The sequence below is a fragment of the Aquarana catesbeiana genome, linkage group LG06 (assembly GCF_042186555.1).
Source record: "Aquarana catesbeiana isolate 2022-GZ linkage group LG06, ASM4218655v1, whole genome shotgun sequence".
NCBI classification, from domain to species: Eukaryota; Metazoa; Chordata; class Amphibia; order Anura; family Ranidae; genus Aquarana; species Aquarana catesbeiana.
In genome coordinates this window covers 87593571-87613995 of record NC_133329.1, presented here as the reverse complement: position 1 = coordinate 87613995, position 20425 = coordinate 87593571, and the positions used below count along the sequence as shown (strand labels likewise).

The following is a 20425-nucleotide window of genomic DNA, read 5'->3' as shown; positions in this document are numbered from 1 at the left end:
TGTCTGGTGGTCGGTTATAGGTGATCAATGTCTGGTGGTCAGCTATAGGTGATCAATGTCTGGTGGTCAGCTATAGGTGATCAATGTCTGGTGGTCAGCTATAGGTGATCAATGTCTGGTGGTCAGCTATAGGTGATCAATGTCTGGTGGTCAGCTATAGGTGATCAATGTCTGGTGTTCAGTTATAGGTTAAGTAAGCCTATTTGGACTTCCCCCGGACAGTTTAGGCAGCGGGACTTGGATGGTCTCTTTACACATCTATCATCTGAAAATACTTCCATTTTGCACCAAGACCGCCGGCACGAGCGCAGGAGAATATCTCTTCTGTTCACACCTATACTTAGGTCAGTTATAGGTGATCAATGTCTGGTGGTCATTTATAGGCGATACACAAAAAATTAGGCAACACTTCCAGCGCTAAGAGGCCTTCTGTGGTGGAACGCAGAAAGGCAACAGCAACACCAAAACCTAGGTGGATGCAGCCCTCCTCAGACGGGGTAATCGGAAGTAACACTGAAAAGACAAGCAAACAAGAAGGCGCAGGCACCTAGTGCATTACCGATAGACATTTATTCATTAAAAAAGGGGATAAAAATGGATACTCACAAAATGCAATAGACCATAGGACACATGTATGCTGTGGACATTGAGGGCTGTATATCTGGCGCGTTTCGGGGGCGCAGCCCCTTCCTCAGAACTGGACTTCAGAAGTGAGCAGAAATCTCTCCAAAGTGAAGAGCCATCTCCTCCTTGTCACCAAAACACGTGTCCCCATTTCTAAGCTTCCCCCTCCTATTACTGTTCTGGTGACAGCTGTAAAATGTTGAATCTTCCCCACCATTTGCTGTCTCAGTGGCAGTGGTTTACTTTAACTTGCTTTACATACAGCGGTATAAAATAAGAATGAAAGCCAGCACCTCCCCTATAGGAAATATTATAAAAGGGAACCAGCTCGTTGATCGGGCCCATCTACCTGCCAGTAACAGATGCTCACCTTCTGTACTCTAATCCTTTGGAGAATGCTTTAAACCCCAAATTAGATTCCAATTATATGCGTTTCAGATGGTAAAGCTGGCAAGGTCACCTTGCTGAAATGCAAAGTATCCCGTGAACCTGAAAAACAGGCCTAATTTATAGAGTCCATTAGCGCTGAGACACCATGCCGCACACGCGCTTATTATCATGAGAAAGTAGAGTGGTAAATTGAACGAGTGTTTAATTACAGCATGCATAGCTAGCTGGGCTCGTCTCAACTCCTTCTTTTTTTATTTCTAAACATCAGTTCAAGCAGAAAGCTAGAAGTTCATTAGCACGGCTCCTGTACCCTCTGCAGATGGTATAAACTGACAGCAGTGCGCAGTATGGGGGGAAAAAGTCTTTGTTTTACACATACTGTATGAACAAGTGTTTGTGGACACCTATCACGCCTTTATCAGCTTGTTGGACATCCCATTTCAAAACCATGTCCATTAATAAAGAGTTGACCCCCACCCCTTTGTCCTCAACTGTTTGACCTTCTGGAAAGATTTTGCACAAGAATTAGCAGTGTGTCTGTGGGAATTTAGGGTCAGGTACTGATGTTGGATTAGAAGGCCTGGCTCACAAACACCATTTCAATGAATCCCAAAGGTGTTCAGTAGGGTTAAGGTCAGGGCTCTGTACAGGACACTGAATTCCTCCAACACCAAACTCATCAAACCATGTCTTCATGTAGCTGGCTTTGTACACCGGGATATGGTCTTGCTGGAACACAAAGGACCTTCCCCAAGACTCTTTGCTACCACCTTGGAAGAGCACAATTGTCTAAAATGTGTTTGGCCAGTTCAGGAGGGACCAGCTGGATTTCAATCTGTGCATGGATGTCCTCACGTGACAGAAGTTGATAACGTAATTAACTTTTGTACAAAGGACATGCTGGAAAACTTTTGTCGATTGGCGACTGCAACTGCTCATTGATTTATTATGACAACGGCAGGTCCCACTGTCAGAATACAATGTTCCTGTAGGGGATTCCTCCATCCATCTTGTTTTTGTGGATGGAGGAATCTGTTTGGTTATTTATTTATTTTTTTTTATTCATCCAGTGGGCAGTGTTAGGCCAGGTTTACTCTCCATACACTTGATTGTAAGAAGTAATTTAGCTATTTAGCATTAACATTCCTGCACACTGACTGTGTGCCAGGACAACTGTACTCCTGCGCATGCGTGAGAGTGACATCATCCTGCGTTGGGCAATCAAGACAGCCAAAGACCAGCGCCCAAAAGAAACTGAGGAGAAGATGATGGAGCTGGCGAAGAACTTTGTGGATGTCAGAATGTTGGAACAGAGGTAAGTTACTTTTTTTTTATTAACCATCTCTGCAAAGGAAAGGCATAATGTGCTTATATATATATATAGAAGAAAATCCGAAAGGTTGCTGCACTTAAAAAATCTTTGTTGCTTTATTTCATCAAGTCTTGAAGAAAGATTACAAAGCAGACATAATCGTTCCCGACAAAGTAGTAACTGTTATCAATTCAGATATGAATGGATTACGTTTCGGGCTACTTTGCTTACGCCCTTCCTAAGATCCATCAAAGCACATCTGCGGGTTTCCCCACATTCATTTGTTTAAATAAGTATTCACAGGTATCATCACACACGGAAGCAATATGGTTAATTATTCATAGCCTTAATTCAATTAATGGTTATATACACAAATTATCTACCATAAACACAGAATATGGCTAGTAGCAGCTGATAAATTCATTCTCTCATTTATCTTCTTCAAATGTATCCAGAAATCTGAAAGAGATATATACATATGTATATAGTTAGCACACATACACATGTTGTTGTTCTCCAGTAAGTAAATATAATGATTTACCTGAACAGATGAACACACTGTGCCGAGTTCGGAGGCTTGATGAAATGGAGGCTAAACTAATTAACAGACGATATCCTGAAGCTTTAGTTAAAAAAGAACGGTCCAATATGAATTTAGTTAGGACCTCTAAAAAAGATACAAAGAGAATTCCTTTCATTATGCAATATCACCCCTTCTCTTATAAAATTTCCAAAGTCATTAAAAAGCATTGGAATCTTTTGAGAACCAGCTACCCTATGGTACAAGAATTTTGGAGTCCTCCTATGTTGTCCTATAGGAAAGGTAGAACGATACACAACCGATTGATAAAATCGGATCAGTTCTCAACAGCAGTACCTAAAATTAACATTCCTGGGGCCAAAAAATGTGGGTTCATACCCTTGTTTGTCATGTATACAGTGTAATTCTATGATTAAAGGCAAATATTTTACACATCCTCATAGGGGTTTTAATATCCTTATACAGGGATATTACACATGCCAGTCATCATATGTTATATATGCCATTAAGTGCCCATGCGGGTTGGATTATATTGGGGAAACCACACAGAAAGTGAATGATAGGATAGCAAGACATAAGTACTCCATAAGAGATAAACTAACACAGTTACCACTTCCCCAACACTTTCTAGAATTTGGACACAGTGTATCACAATTAAAATATATGGTCCTGGAGGGAATTGAGAAGAATAGGAGAGGACGGGATCGGGAGATGACCCTCAGAAAAAGAGAGGTATATTGGATACATTTTTTAAATACTATTGCTCCGTATGGTTTAAATGTAGACTTGGATCTTTATTTATTTGTTTGAGCATGTGGATATATATATATATATATGTGTGTGTGTTCATCTGTTCAGGCAAATCATTATATTTACTTACTGGAGAACAACATGTGTATGTGTGCTCACTATGTGTATGTGTGCTCACTATATACATATGTATATATCTCTTTCAGATTTCTGGATACATTTGAAGAAGATAAATGAGAGAATTAATTTATCAGCTGCTACTAGCCATATTCTGTGTTTATGGTAGATAATTTGTGTATACAAACATTAATTGAAGTAAGGCTATGAATAATTAACCATATTGCTTCCGTGTGTGATGATACCTGTGAATACTTATTTAAACAAATGAATGTGGGGAAACCCTCAGATGTGCTTTGATGGATCTTAGGAAGGGCGTAAGCAAAGTAGCCTGAAACGTAATCCATTCATATCTGAATTGATAACAGTTACTATTTTGTCTGGAACGATTATGTCTGCTTTGTAATCTTTCTTCAAGACTTGATGAAATAAAGCAACAAAGATGTTTTAGGGGAAGAAACCTTTTGGATTTTCTTCTTTATATATAAGGTCAGTGGGAAGACCTGTTTGCTGGCACTGAACTCAAACCTGGGTGTGGTTCCCTTCCAAAAATCAACATATATATATATATATATATATATACATATATATATATATATATATATATATATATATATATATACAGTGGGGATCGAAAGTTTGGGCACCCCAGGTAAAATGTGTATTAATGTGCATAACGAAGCCAAGGAAAGATGGAAAAATCTCCAAATGGCATCAAATTACAGATTAGACATTCTTATAATATGTCAAAAAAAGTTAGATTTTATTTCCATCATTTACACTTTCAAAATTACAGAAAACAAAAAAAATGGCGTCTGCAAAAGTTTGGGCACCCTGCAGAATTTATAGCATGCACTGCCCCCTTTGCAAAGCTGAGACCTGCCAGTGTCATGGATTGTTCTCAATCATCGTCTGGGAAGACCAGGTGATGCCAATTTCAAAGGTTTTAAATGGCCAGACTCATCTGACCTTGCCCCAACAATCAGCACCATGTGTTCTTCTAAGCAGTTGTCTAGAAAACTGAAACTGAAAATAGTTGACGCTCACAAAGCTGGAGAAGGCTATAAGAAGATAGCAAAGCGTTTTCAGATGTCAATATCCTCTGTTCGGAATGTAATTAAGAAATGGCAGTCATCAGGAACAGTGGAAGTTAAAGCAAGATCTGGAAGACCAAGAAAAATATCAGACAGAACAGCTCGCAGGATTGTGAGAAAAGCAATTCAAAACCCACTTTTGACTGCACGATCCCTCCAGAAAGATCTGGCAGACACTGGAGTTGTGGTACACTATTCCACTATAGAGATACTTGTACAAATATGGTCTTCATGGAAGAGTCATCAGAAGAAAACCTCTTCTACGTCCTCACTAGGGATGAGCTTCGAGTTCGAGTCGAACTCATGTTCGACTCGAACATTGGCTGTTCGCAAGTTCACCGAACAGCGAACAATTTGGGGTGTTCGCGGCAAATTCGAATGCCGTGGAACACCCTTTAAAAGTCTATGGGAGAAATCAAAAGTGCTAATTTTAAAGGCTAATATGCAAGTTATTGTCATAAAAAGTGTTTGGGGACCTGGGTCCTGCCCCAGGGGACATGGATCAATGCAAAAAAAAGTTTTAAAAACGGCCGTTTTTTCAGGAGCAGTGATTTTAATAATGCTTAAAGTCAATCAATAAAAGTGTAATATCCCTTTAAATTTCGTACCTGGGGGGTGTCTATAGTGTGCCTGTAAAGGGGCGCATGTTTCCTGTGTTTAGAACAGTCTGACAGCAAAATGACATTTTGAAGGAAAAAACTCATTTAAAACTACTCGCGGCTATTGCATTGCCGACAATACACATAGAAGTTCATTGATAAAAACGGCATGGGAATTCCCCAAAGGGGAACCCCGAACCAAAATTAAAAAAAAAAAAATGACGTGGGAGTCCCCCTAAATTCCATACCAGGCCCTTCAGGTCTGGTATGGATATTAAGGAGAACCCCGGCCAAAATTTAAAAAAAAAAATGACGTGGGGTTCCCCCTAAATTCCATACCAGACCCTTCAGGTCTGGTATGGATTTTAAGGGGAACCCCGCGCCAAAAAAAAAAAAAAAAAACGGCGTGGGGTCCCCCCCAAAAATCCATACCAGACCCTTATCCGAGCACGCAACCTGGCAGGCCGCAGGAAAAGAGGGGGGGACGAGAGTGCGGCCCCCCCTCCCTCCTGAACCGTACCAGGCCACATGCCCTCAACATTGGGAGGGTGCTTTGGGGTAGCCCCCCAAAACACCTTGTCCCCATGTTGATGAGGACAAGGGCCTCATCCCCACAACCCTGGCCGGTGGTTGTGGGGGTCTGCGGGCGGAGGGCTTATCGGAATCTGGAAGCCCCCTTTAACAAGGTGACCCCCAGATCCCGGCCCCCCCCCTGTGTGAAATGGTAAGGGGGTACATAAGTACCCCTACCATTTCACGAAGAAAGTGTCAAAAATGTTAAAAATGACAAGAGACAGTTTTTGACAATTCCTTTATTTAAATGCTTCTTCTTTCTTCTATCTTCCTTCATCTTCTGGTTCTTCTGGCTCTTCTGGTTCTTCCTCCGGCGTTCTCGTCCAGCATCTCCTCCGCGGCGTCTTCTATCTTCTTCTCCTCGGGCCGCTCCGCACCCATGGCATGGGGGGGAGGCTCCCGCTCTTCTCTTCTTCTTTTCTTCTCTTCTTCTCTTCTTCTTTTCTTCTTTTCTTCTCCGGGCCGCTCCGCAATCCATGCTGGCATGGAGGGAGGCTCCCGCTGTGTGACGGCGCTCCTCGTCTGACAGTTCTTAAATAACGGGGGGGCGGGGCCACCCGGTGACCCCGCCCCCCTCTGACGCACGGTGACTTGACGGGACTTCCCTGTGACGTCACGGGGAATGCCACAGGGAAGTCCCGTCAAGTCACCGGAATTCCCATGCCGTTTTTATCAATGAACTTCTATGTGTATTGTCGGCAATGCAATAGCCGCGAGTAGTTTTAAATGAGTTTTTTCCTTCAAAATGTCATTTTGCTGTCAGACTGTTCTAAACACAGGAAACATGCGCCCCTTTACAGGCATACTATAGACACCCCCCAGGTACGAAATTTAAAGGGATATTACACTTTTATTGTTTGACTTTAAGCATTATTAAAATCACTGCTCCTGAAAAAACGGCCGTTTTTAAAACTTTTTTTTGCATTGATCCATGTCCCCTGGGGCAGGACCCAGGTCCCCAAACACTTTTTATGACAATAACTTTCATATAAGCCTTTAAAATTAGCACTTTTGATTATTCATGTTCGTGTCCCATAGACTTTAACGGTGTTCGCATGTTCGAACGAACTTTTTTCCTGTTCGCATGTTCTGGTGCGAACCGAACAGGAGGGTGTTCGGCTCATCCCTAGTCCTCACCACAAAAATCAGCGTTTGAACTTTGCAAATGAACATATAGACAAGCCTGGGGCATTTTGGAAGCAAGTTCTGTGGACCGATGAGGTTAAAATAGAACTTTTTGGCCAGAATGAGCAAAGGTACGTTTGGAGAAGAAAGGGCACAGAATTTAATGAAAAGAACCTCTGTCCAACTGTTAAGCATGGGGTGGATCAATCATGCTTTGGGGTTGTATTGCAGCCAGTGGCACAGGGAACATTTCACGAGTAGAAGGAAAAATGGATTCAATAAAATTTTCAGCAAATTTTGGATGGTAATTTGATGCCATCTGTGAAAAAGCTGAAGTTAAAGAGAGGCTGGCTTCTACAAATGAATAATGATCCTAAACACACCTCAAAATCCACGGGGGATTACATCAAGAGGCGTAAACTGAAGGTTTTTCCATGCCCTTCACAATCTCCTGACCTCAACATTATTGAAAATCTATGGATAGACCTTAAAAGAGCAGTGCGTGACAGACAGCCTAGAAATCTCAAAGAACTGGAAGACTTTTGTAAGGAAGAATGGGCAAAGATACCTCAAACAAGAATTGAAAGACTCTTGGCTGGCTACAAAAAGTGTTTACAAGCTGTGATACTTGCCAAAGGGGGCAGTACAAGATATTAACTCTGCAGGGTGCCCAAACTTTTGCAGACGCCATTATTTTGTTTTCTGTAATTTTGAAAGTGTAAATGATGGAAATAAAATCTAACTTTTTTGACATATTATAAGAATGTCTAATCTGTAATTTGATGCCATTTGGGGATTTTTCCATCTTTCCTTGGCTTCATTATGCACATTAATACACATTTTTACCTGGGGTGCCCAAACTTTCAATCCCCACTGTGTATGTATGTATATATATATATATATATAGGTAAAAAGTATAGCGCTAAAGAATGTGTCAGGTGAGAAAACCTAGCGATACAATAAATATGCAAATAATGAAAAGACTGACAATGTGAAAAAATACTGTCTCATAATAAACCAACACAACTTGTGAGTGTCGCACAGTAATAGACCTGATGCGATGTAGGTCACAGAAAGCCACAAGCACTAATGATTGCTAATAAAAAATGTGATTAGAGTGACTGAATAAGAATCCCATTGTCATGTGTAAATATTCAAAACAATAAATATAAAGATTGGACATCAACCATATCATATGCAAATGTTCAAATAAATTAACAACAATGATTATTTATAACTATTCAACCAAATCAAGCAAATGTGATAATCTAAATAGTCACACAATCCTGTGTAAATAGTGTCCCTTGTGTAACTAAAAAACATGTGGACACAACAAATATAATGCTAATTCCAATATTAATTGAAACTGCAAATGTGATAGTCCATGCGTTGGGCCGTGATATATGAGGAAACAACGCTGCTGCTACAAATATCCCACAGTCTCTGAGGTACGTGCAGTGACGAGTGGATAAATACACCCAGGTGTGCCTTCACCTTCCAGGAATGGGGGAGAGAAAAGAGTACTCTTACCCAAAGATGTGGACCCAACTCACCATATGGCAGTGGATCAATCAAGTGTAGAGCCGGCAATGTGAGGTCAGGTTCTCAAGATAGACCATTCAATCCCCTCCTCCAGAGACCGGTACGAACTCCAAGAGACCAGTGGAAATAGATATGATTCCAGACCAAAGATGGTTCCGGGCACGGCACTCCAAGGTATATCCCCTCCAGATGGCAATATTTATACCAGGTTCAAAAAAGAAAAGAGAAGCCTCCACATAGTATAAATCCGGATGATGGAATTTATTTGAATCAAAATATCCAAGTGAATGAATATAAAGTAATTGAATAATAAAAAGCACAGTATGGGGTGGCTAGAGCCAGAGTGTTTAACCCTGCGCGTTTCGTCCGCAAAGACTTCAACCGGGGTACACGCTAGCTGAGCCACCTCCTGCGCTTATATATGGGTACTAATTACTGAGTTGCAAGCTCATGTGTCTTATGTGACACTTACCTGCAAACGAAGCCCGCGTCTCCCCGCTGCAGGCTGAATTCATCTTCACCTGTCTTCCTTCCAGGGCCACGGACTCCCACTGTGTGACTGGCCAGATGCGTGTGACATCACTCTCCTGCATGCATGCAGGAGCTGTTGGTCATGGCACGCGCTCCTGAAGAAACGGCACGAGGGGCCGTTCCTTTAGAGCGCATGCGCCGATAACATCCTCGGCGCAGTGTACAGTAAATCTCTCCTAAACCGTACACGTTTAGGAGATATTTACAGTACCTATAGGTAAGCATTATTCTAGGCTTACCTATAGGTACAAAGTATACAGGAGGGTATACAACCTCTTTAAGTTGATCTCTGTCACATACATATATGAAAATTTATGTCGTCATATGCTTAGTGTGAAACCCTCAAACAATGAAGAAAAAAAGGTATTCAGTAACAGCAACACTCACTGGTACCTAAACAAAATACCATCAAAATGAAAATAAAATTTGTGTTGTGCTATACTTTTTAAACTGTGCTTCAATCTGCATAAGCATGAAACAGTGCATGTGTGATATACATCCAGGTGTGACTCCAATGGAAACTTGTGCATTGTGCTGAAAAAACCTCTTAAATCACAAAATAAACCAGAGGGCACACAGGCCTAGTGCATTATTGTCAATATAAGTCTTTAACCACTTAAGGACCAGGCAATTTTTTGCGATGCGGCACTGCATCGCTTTAACTGGCAATTGCGAGGTCGTGCGACGCTGTACCCAAACAATATGTATTTCCTTTTTTTCCCACAAATAGAGCTTTCTTTTGGTGCTATTTGATCATCTCTGTGTTTTTTTTTTTTTGTTTTTTTTTTGCACTATAAACAAAAAAAGACCGACAATTTTGAAAAAAAAACAATATTTTTTACTTTTTGCTATAATAAATATCCCCCAAAAAATTGTAAAAAACTAATTTCTTTATCAGTTTAGGCCAATATGTATTCTTCTACATATTTTTGGTAAAAAAAAAAATTGCATTAAGCTTATATTGATTGGTTTTGGCAAAAGTTATAGCATCTACATATTAGGGGATAGAATTATGGCATTTTTAGTATTATTATTTTTTTTTACTTGTAATGGCGGTGATCTGCGATTTTTAGCGGGACTGTGACATTGCGGTGGACAGATCAGACACTTTTGACACTTTTTTGGGACCAGTGACATTTATATAGCGATCAGAGCTAAAAATAGCCACTGATTACTGTATAAATGACACTGGCAGGAAAAGGGTTAACACTAGGGGGCGATCACGGGGTTAATGTGTTCCCTAGGGAGGTGTTTCTAACTGTGGGGGGAGGGGCTGACTAGAGGAGGAGACAGATCGCTGTTCTTAATCACTAGGAACAGCAGATCTGTCTATCCTCCCCTGACAGAACAGAGATTTGTCTGTTTACATTGACAGATCCCCGTTCTGTCTCTCCCAGGAGTGATCGCGGATAGGTGGCGGACATCACAGACGCCGGCCACGCTCATCAGCTCGAGCATCACGACAGGGCCGCGCGCCCCCCAGTGGTCTTAAAGCAGACGTACAATGATTGGCTCACCCAGGAGAGCCAACCTGCCTACCAGTACAACTGCGGCGGGCGGTTCTTAATTGGTTAACAGATAAGAGACATTATACTCACAAATACACGCATGTGTCCCCACTGTGTGTGTGAGCCGTGTCTCACAGTATCGATCTCCGTTCCCTGCGAGCGCTGGCACAGCGCCAAATTCAAAAAGTTAAAAACACATTACACATACAGTAGACTGCAATCTTACAGATTACATTACTGTGTCGCATTATTTCACATCCCTTTCGTCCCTAGTGGTTTGTCCAGTGCCCTGCATGCACTTTTATATTATATATACCAGTGCTGGCCAACCTTGGCACCCCAGATGTTTTGGAACTACATTTCCCATGATGCTCATGCACTCTGCAGTGAAGTTGAGCATCATGGGAAATGTAGTTCCAAAACATCTGGGGTGCCAAGGTTTGCCATCACTGATATATACGGTTCTTTCTGCCTTAAAACTGAAGATTGTCCATGGCAACCAAAAAAGTGTCCCTTTACATCCAAAGCGGTTTTAGACCAGCTAGAAAACAGCGATAGTAAATTAGAATCTGTAAAAATAGGTATCCTATATGCTAACTCCCTCTGCACGAGGAACACCTCCACCGCGCCAATGGCACCCAAATAAACTTCAAAAATACTAAGTAAATATACACCAGTGACAGTGAATAAATGATAATAAAATAGTGAACACAAAAAGTGTCGAGCTGCCCCCTTAAAATCAAAATATAAATCAGTAGTTTATTTAGTCCTAAATATCGGTTAGAAACCAAAAATGGTAAACCGACACATAGGATAAATAGAAGGCGCTCAGAAACAATAAAGGTATACCTTGCAGTATACAATGATGGTGATAACCTCTATTGGTCAATAAGTTACCTGGGTGTAAACAATAAAAGTATACTTTGCAGTGTACAATAGTGGTGATAGCCTCTATTAGTGAATAAATCACCTAAGTGCAGCACACTGAATTAACAGTGGACCACAAAAGTATATAAACCTGTAAACATAAAATAAAACATTCAAATATATAGTGTGACCATATGAATTAATACACACATATATATGTGACAACAACTTGAAAAAAAATGAACACGTGCAAATATTTCAATTCATGCTGCAAAAGTTAGAAACTCAATATACAGTCCATGAATGAAAACAGCCTCCAAACAGGCTGCAGGTGATATAAAATGGTGACGAAAAAAATCAAATGTCCCACACAGATGATTTCTCAGTGATAAATGTCAAATGATGAGTAACTTCGTGCTTCTTCCACCTCACCACCGTGCCAGTGAATCACACTCTCCAGACATACACTCACTTGGCCAATCCCATGAATAAGTCTATCCATGACGAAACATGTCGGGGGCGTGGCTGTGAGTTGTGACATACATGCTGTCAGCCACACAGGAAGATAGGATTACGAGCGCACGGAGGAACGGAGGTTTCCCGAGGGAGGGGTGAGAGCATACCCAGCAGCTGCACACCTCGGGTCCGCCGTGACCATTGGTTATTGTTTTATCCACAAAGTTGAGGCTTGCTGTTGATTACACGTTCTTTGCCTTTTTTACTTTTACACAATGTGAGTGCTATGTGTGAGGATTGCAGTGATTTTAATAAATTGTTGTTGCTAAATTACACTATTGGAGCATTCATTTTCTTTTATGTGGATCCATTGAATACCATCGCTGTGAACCTCGTATACACTATTTACCCTGGAGTGTGGTAAAGAGAGCGTGTTTTGCCTTGCATGAGAATGCTGGCATTTTATTTCGGTGAGTGTATTTCACTGGCACAGTGGTGAGGTGGAAGAAGCACGAAGTTACTCATCATTTGACATTTATCACTGAGAAATCATCTGTGTGGGACATTTGATTTTTTTCGTCACCATTTTATATCACCTGCAGCCTGTTTGGAGGCTGTTTTCATTCATGGACTGTATATTGAGTTTCTAACTTTTGCAGCATGAATTGACATATTTGCACGTGTTCATTTTTTTTCAAGTTGTTGTCACATATATATGTGTGTATTAATTCATATGGTCACACTATATATTTGAATGTTTTATTTTATGTTTACAGGTTTATATACTTTTGTGGTCCACTGTTAATTCAGTGTGCTGCACTTAGGTGATTTATTCACTAATAGAGGCTATCACCACTATTGTACACTGCAAAGTATACTTTTATTGTTTACACCCAGGTAACTTATTGACCAATAGAGGTTATCACCATCATTGTATACTGCAAGGTATACCTTTATTGTTTCTGAGCGCCTTCTATTTATCCTATGTGTCGGTTTACCATTTTTGGTTTCTAACCGATATTTAGGACTAAATAAACTACTAGTAAATTAGAATCACTTGCAGAATTGAGCGATGGTGAGTTGTGGGGAAATTCTTCATCAGACACTGAAAGTAACGACAGCGACAATTCTGCAACTGAGCAAATTTCAGTGTTTTTAGTTTGATTACATCATTGAATAATGTTTATTATTATTATATTATTACTTGTTATAATTATTTATAGTTATTTATTATATTATAATTTATGATTTTGTGTTTCAAACTTCTTTATCATACCCGGGATGTCTACTAGACTCTTGTCTGGACAGATTTAAGTGTGTTATTCCTAAGAATTACAGGCCTACAATATAAACTGCCAAAAACAATTGTACCGCTTTTGAGCATCAAAAATCTGACATAATCATACCGCCAGGGAGGTTAAGCTTTCACAGAAAAACCTGGAAGCTGATTGGTTTCTATGCAGATGGCACCAGATTTTGCACGCTCCAGTTTTAGTAAATCAACCCCATGTATTTTCGCCAATAAAGTCTAATCCATTTCTTACACTGTAATGGAATAATGCTACATTCGTTATTAGATTTGGATGGCTTATGATAATCACAGCTTGGGTTTTTAACGATCGCTTATTGGAAAGTAATGTTGACTATTTTAATAATAGTCACTAAGGATGAGCAGGAGGCTCAGTATAAGCAGCTGAACACTTCTTGGATATCTAAAAGATCCACAAGAATGTGACAAACGACTCGCAGATGTCGCAGCAGATGTTCCTGGCTCTCCATCACCTCAACAAAGGCACTTGAGCGCGCTAGCTAACCCATCCCTGTCGCACACAGTTACATAATCACAGATATCACTGGCATCTTGTGGAGTGAGCTAATTTGTAGATAAAGTCTTTACTGTACCCAGATCCAGAAAAAAATGCTTTATGGGTGCAAGGTAGTGGAGGCACTGGAGATTTGCACGCTCCCTTCATGGCGCCGACATCGTTGCCCAGTCTTTTTCGGGATCTGCTGGTATCTTAAATAACAACTAAAGGTGAATTTGTTTTTTTTCCTGTTTTGGATAGAAAGGAGAGGGATTAGAACCCCTGCCAGTTTTTATTGCTGTCTGTGCCCCAGTTAGGGAGATTCACCCTCTCTATTTGTCTTTTTTACCATTATGATTGAAAGTGAAAGTAAAAGAAAACCCCAATTTTGGGTTGTCCCCAGCAAAGTAACAGAGGGGAAATCTTCCAATGGTGACACCAGTTCTGGTGACCTGGGGGTCCCCAAGGGATTTCCTTAATTTGTAGGGATTTCCTTTCACTTCCTGTCTTGGCTATTGGACAAGATGTGAAGGGAAATCCCCCCAATGGGACACAGATGGTAAAAAATAAACTGACAGGGGTTATGATACTGCCTTACTCTATCCAAAATGAAAATTAAAAGTTTTGCCTATAGTTCTACTTTAATTGGCCATACCAGGTCACTCTTTTTTCATTTTCACTTTAAGTAAATTAACCTTGATTTCATTCTGTGGTAGATCTTACTGATACGTCCAATAGAGGTTCTAACCCATCTCCACCCTATCTAAACAAGGATTATCCTATAGTGAAAGGTGAAGGCTGTATTCTGTTCTGTAAAATTAGAGACCCCTCACATGACCGGATGTCACCCACTTAATTTTCACTTCTGTATGACAGCTATAATGACCACCGATAAACGCTTAAGGGTCTCCAGTCAGGCTGTCAAGGTCCGATTAGTTGGATTCTGCTGACTAATGAGGGTGCAGGCTGAGGAAAGGTAAGTCCAGACCCTAGGCATACTGCAGAAATTGGAAAAGATAGCCCGGCTGCCGCACACTTCACCCGGCTCGAGTGGTCACCAGGTAAAATTCAGCTTGATTCATCCAAACTACAACTCCAACATGTTCTGCTCCACCCCTGGGGCTTAATCCATGGAGATATCTCCATGTTCAGCTGCTAGTTATGCAATAGGCTTCATTGCATTCGAATAACTGATGGCGGGGGCTGATTTTTTAGGGGGACGCATATGTTTTGTTAGGGTTGACCTGACGGCAGCTTTTAATTTAAAGTGATTGGAAATTGGTGTAAAAAATGTTCATACTAACGTCCATTAATGTCATTACAGTCACCAGAGTGCGGTCACAAGGTTTCCTGACACTGTCCTTCAACGTGGTCACAAAGGACCTGAAGAAACTCGGCTATGCCAACAGCTCCAGTGATCCTCCAAACCCAGCGATGATATCCCACCCTTAACAACCTACTCTGCCCTTATAACAAAGCATGATACTGTATTAAAAAGAACCGCCAAAATCATTGATTTTTTTTCCCTTCATCATCTGCTCGGAGAGGGGCCCGGATGTGAGATACCAGATGATACACCCATATAAACTGTCTTTTTGTCCCCATCAACTTCACTACACAGCAGGAGCAAAGCAGGGAAACCTCCCATTGCCTTATTGAAGCCAAGCTGTTTCCAAACATACTCCACTATGACATGATGACGAGGAAGAGCCACCATGCCCTGGAGAGTTAAGGTCTTTACTTCTTCTTGGCAGCCAAAGGACTAGGAACAGCTTAAAAAAATTGGTCATTTTGGAGCAGGGGCTTTGTCTTTTTCCACCAATCACGGTTCTGTATTGACAGCTATTTTCTGCTTTGAACTGAGATATTAGAGCTACATTGGCCTTGATTATGTCACTATCCTTTGAAGAATTGAAAGGCTTTGCTGAGCCTACAAGTTGGCCTCTGGACTTGGTACACTGGTACACTTTGAAGAAAACGTCAACTTTTTATGATTTTACAATTCTTTCTACATTTCCTAAAATAAGATTTTATTTGCAAAAGATCTTGCTTTTTATTTTTGAGATATGTCACGGGCCACTCCGCATTGTCCCACAATGGCAATTCTTGTAACTGTAAAAAAAAAAAAAAGGTAGAAATGGAAGGGGAAGGGTGGATGCAGGATTATAATTAGGTAAGAAGTCACCTTAAAGTTTAGTAATGCTTTGCTCATACAGGGCAAACAACAGGTTCACTTTAGTGCAGTTTTCCCCAGCAGGATACTTACCTTCCTTTCATTCCTGCACTGCTCCTAGACAGATAGTAGGACATTTTTAGCTTGATGCAGAGAATGCATTAAAGTGATTATAACGTCTTTTTCTTTTTTTTTAACCACTTGACCTCCAAAAGGCTGTACCCCCTTTGTGACCAGGGCATTTTTTTGCTATTCAGCACTGGGCTACTTAATTGCCCGGTTATGCGACACTGTATGCAAATTAAATTTATGTAATTTTTTTCTCACACAAATAGAGCTTTCTTTTGGTGGAACTTGATGACCACTGGGTTTTTCTTTTTATATAAACAAAAAAAAAGACAAAAACTTTTGAAAAGAAACAATATTTTTACTTTCTGTTATAAAATATATTCAATAAAAAAAAATCCAAAAATCTAATTTCTTCATAAATTTAGGCAAAGTTGTATTCTGCTGCATGTCTTTAGTAAAAAACAAAAATCCCACTAAGTGTATATTAGTTGGATTGTGTGAAAGTTATAGCGTCTACAAACGATGGTATATATACTGGGATTTACACATCTATAGATGCGATACTGGTAATGGCAGTGATCAGCGACTTATAGTGGGATTGTAATAGAGTGGCGGGCAATCTGGCGTTAACAGAGCCTTGCTGAGAGGTACAATAACTGACACCGACAGCAATAGTGACACTAATACAGTGATCATCAGATATAGTACTGTACACTGTCACTGTACTAATGACAGTGGCTGGGAAAGGGTTAACATCTAGGGGCAATTAAGACACTGTGTGCCTAACAAGTGTAATTTGTGTAATATGTGGTGCTTTTACTAAGACATCTGGCTGTTCTTCTGTTAAAAAAAAAAAAGACATCTGGCTGTATTTCGTTTTTTTTTTTGCTGCTCTGTGTACAGAGTCCTGTGTGTTTGTAATAACACAGGACGCTGTGCTGTGACTGGACATAGCCAACCAGCAGGTCTCAGCCATAAATCACACCTGCTGACAAAATCGTGCTGTGTCCACCCACAACGCAGGCCAGCTCTGTGCAATGGAATCGCACAGAGTGCCCCTGATTCTACTCTTCTCGGATCCCCCGCCAGAGCCCCTGGCTTCTGCGAGCACCCACATAGCAAGCTACTTGCTATAGGGGCCCTTTTGCGGACTCGATCCCGAGCCGCGCTGCCTGCGTCCATAGACACATAAAGCATGGCTCAGCCTTGCTCCTTGTTCCCTCCTCACTGATTTTGACTGACAGCAGCGGGAGCCAAAAGCTCCCTCTGCTGCCTGTCGGTCTTTGTGTGAAGAGGGAAAGCGGAGAGAAGACTGCAGCCGAGCACAGTGCTGGAGCGAGTGGTAAGTAGAAGGGGTGATGAGGGGGGGAAATACTACTACTTAAATATTTTTTACCTTCATGCAGGGAATGCATTAAGATAAAAATGTTTACACTTTAAAACCACTTTAAGGTAAAGAAATATTTAAACTTGAGAACTACTTTAAGTCTTGACAGATCCTGGCCTGTCAGCTGTCTGACCATGCATTGCACCTTCCGGTTTCTGTGCATTTGTGGTCAGACATCAGCTGGCCTTGACACTACAGCAAAAATATCTGTCTCATAAAAAAGTTAAAAAAAAACGGTGTGGGGGGATTATAAATCCTATATTAGTAGGCCTGCACAACTATAATAAAAAGTTGAAATATTCAGATAAAAAAATATTGATAACCTGTCTTAAAAAAATAAAGGTTTCAAAATGATTTAAAAACCCAAAGACTCCCATTCAGCAGGATTTTTAAAGTGTATGTAAAGTTCAACAATGAACTTCTCTTAGTTGCTCACTCTCGGTCTGTTAAATATTGTTGAATGTATTTTGTTATATCTGTTCAATTAGGGCTCGTTTATGGCTAGTTTACACTTGCTTCAAAACAAGGCTTCAGACAGGCTTTGTTAAAGCTCTCTGAACTCCAGTCAAAGCTCCTGTCACTAAATAAAATGGTTAGCTTACAGTCCTGTTTACACCTTGCTTTTACTTTACTTTGGCTTTGCTTTAAAATTATACCCCATGTCTCTTTAGTGGAGCTTCAAAGCCTCCATAGAAGTCTATGACAAAGCTGGTTGAAGCACCAGTTAAGCCTCATCGAAACGCCACCGAAGCATCACTGTAGCATCAAAAACACATCAAAAAGCACGTTGAAGCAGTAAGCGCTTTAATGTGTGTTGAAGCTGAAGCGAGTGTAAACGAGCCCTTATACTTGCTTCAAAACATGGCTTCGGAAACACTTTTTTGAAACTTTCTGAGCGCCAGTCAAAGCACCCGTCGCTAAATAAAATGGTTAGCTTATAGTCCTTTTTACACCTTGTGTCCACTTCAGAAATTATACCCCATGTCACTTTAGTGGTGCTTCAAAGCGTCTTCAAAGCCTCCATGGAAGTCTATGGCAAAGCTCGCTTACAGCACCTACAGCTTTAATTCAGCTTTAGTTGTGCTTTGGGGAGTTTCCCAGTATGAGATATAAACACACACACAGGGCATCTGCCAAGCTTCATTAAAGCTTCAAAAAATCACCACCAAAGCATTGCAGAAGCATAAAAAATACATTTAGGGCTCGTTTACACTTTCTTCAAAACATGGCTTTGGAAATGCTTTTTTAAAGCTCTCTGAACGCCAGTCAAAGCTCCTGTAACTAAATAAAATGGTAAGCTTACAGTCCTGTTTACACCTTGCTTTTGTTTCGCTTCAAAAATGATACCCCATGTCGCTTTAGTAGTACTTCAAAGCATCTTCAAAGCCTCCAAGTCTATAACTAAGCTCGCTTACAGCACCTACATCTTTTGAGAGGCTTTAATTCAGCTTTAGCTTTGCTTTGTTCTGGAGAAATTGCAGGTATGAGACATGAACACACGGACACCTGCCAAGCTTCATTAATCACTTCAGCCCCGGAAGGTTTTACCCCCTTCATGACCAGGCCATTTTTTGCGCTATGGCACTGCGTTACTTTAACTGATAATTGCGCGGTTGTGCAACGCTGTACCCAAATAAAATTGATGTCCCTTTTTTCTCACAAATAGAGCTTTCTTTTGGTGGTATTTGATCACCTCTGCGGTTTTTATTTTTTGCACTATAAACAAAAAAAACGCCCAATTTTGAAAAAAAACAAAAAAAAGGTTTTCTTCTTTCTGCTTTAAAACGCACCCAATAAAAACATGTAAAAAACAAATTTCTTTATCAATTTAGGCCAATATGTATTCTGCTAAATATTTTTAGTAAAAAAAAAATCCCACTAAGCGTATATTGATTGATTTGCGCTAAAGTTTTTTATTTATTTTTTTTACTAGTAATGGCAGCGATTTTTAGCGGGACTGTGACATTGCGGCGGACAAATCGGACACCTAACTGACACTTTTTTGGGGACCAGTGACATTATTGCAGTGATCAGTGCTAAAAATATGCACTGGTACTGTACTAATGACACTGGCAGGGAAGGGGTTAATACCAAGGGCGATCAAAGGGTTAAGTGTGTCCCTAGGAGGTGCTTGCTGTGTGGGGGATAGACTCGCTGTATGAACAGAGAGATCCGCATTCCTACTTAGCAGGGACACAAGATCACTCTGTTCATACCTGACAGGACAGCGATCTGCCTCGTTTACATCGGCAGGCCGCCGTCCTGTCTCTCTGGGGAGCGATCTCGGGTGGCCGGCAGACATTACATCCGCCGAACCCGCTGATTGGCTCCTGCCATGGCCAATCAGCGCGCGTGTGTCCCTGATGGCTCTTGCACAGAATGACGTAAAGGTACATAGTTTTGCGCAATAGAGCCGACTTGCCGCACTACATGTCGCCAAATGGTTAAAGCTTTAAAAAAAGTACACCAAAGCACCACTGAAGCTTTAAAGAAATAAAAATAGAAACATGAAAAAAGCATGTTGACGGTGCTTTAATGTGTGTTTGAGTCAAAGCAAGTGTAAATGAGCCCTAAGTGCAGAACAAAACTTGTTGATCCTGCTCAAAATCTTAAGCTGGTAACTTTCTGACTCTGCAGTTACATTGTTCCCAGCTGTCCCTGAATGGGACTACAAAATTCCTCCCGTATATGAAGGAGGAGGAGAAACGGAGAGGTAGAGGTGTTTAAAGTCCTGTCCTAGGGTGACAGTGCTGCTCCTCCGTAGATACGAAACATGTGCATAGATATGAAGTGGGACCCTAGAATAGGAAGTGTTACTGCCAAGATGACCAGGTGAAAATAAAGAAAAACATTTGAAAAAGGCAATGCAGCCACCACCTCTAAGGACTAGTTAGTTGTGCTACATCTCAATTTCTTTCTTTGGTTCAGATGCGCTTTAAAAAAAAAGTGTGGCCAAGCTATT

General features: G+C 40.8%; 1 protein-coding gene across 3 annotated transcripts in view; it reads left to right on the top strand.

Moving 5' to 3' along the window:
- Positions 1 to 18206, top strand: part of B9D1 (B9 domain containing 1) — a 160021-nt gene extending 141815 nt beyond the window's left edge. For all 3 annotated transcript variants that reach the window (XM_073636409.1, XM_073636410.1, XM_073636408.1), the window contains one exon: positions 15159 to 18206. In XM_073636409.1, the coding sequence (XP_073492510.1) occupies positions 15159 to 15286 (128 nt within the window). In that variant the 3' untranslated portion in view covers positions 15287 to 18206. The remainder of the gene's footprint in view (positions 1 to 15158) is intronic.
- Positions 18207 to 20425: the final 2219 nt, after the last annotated feature.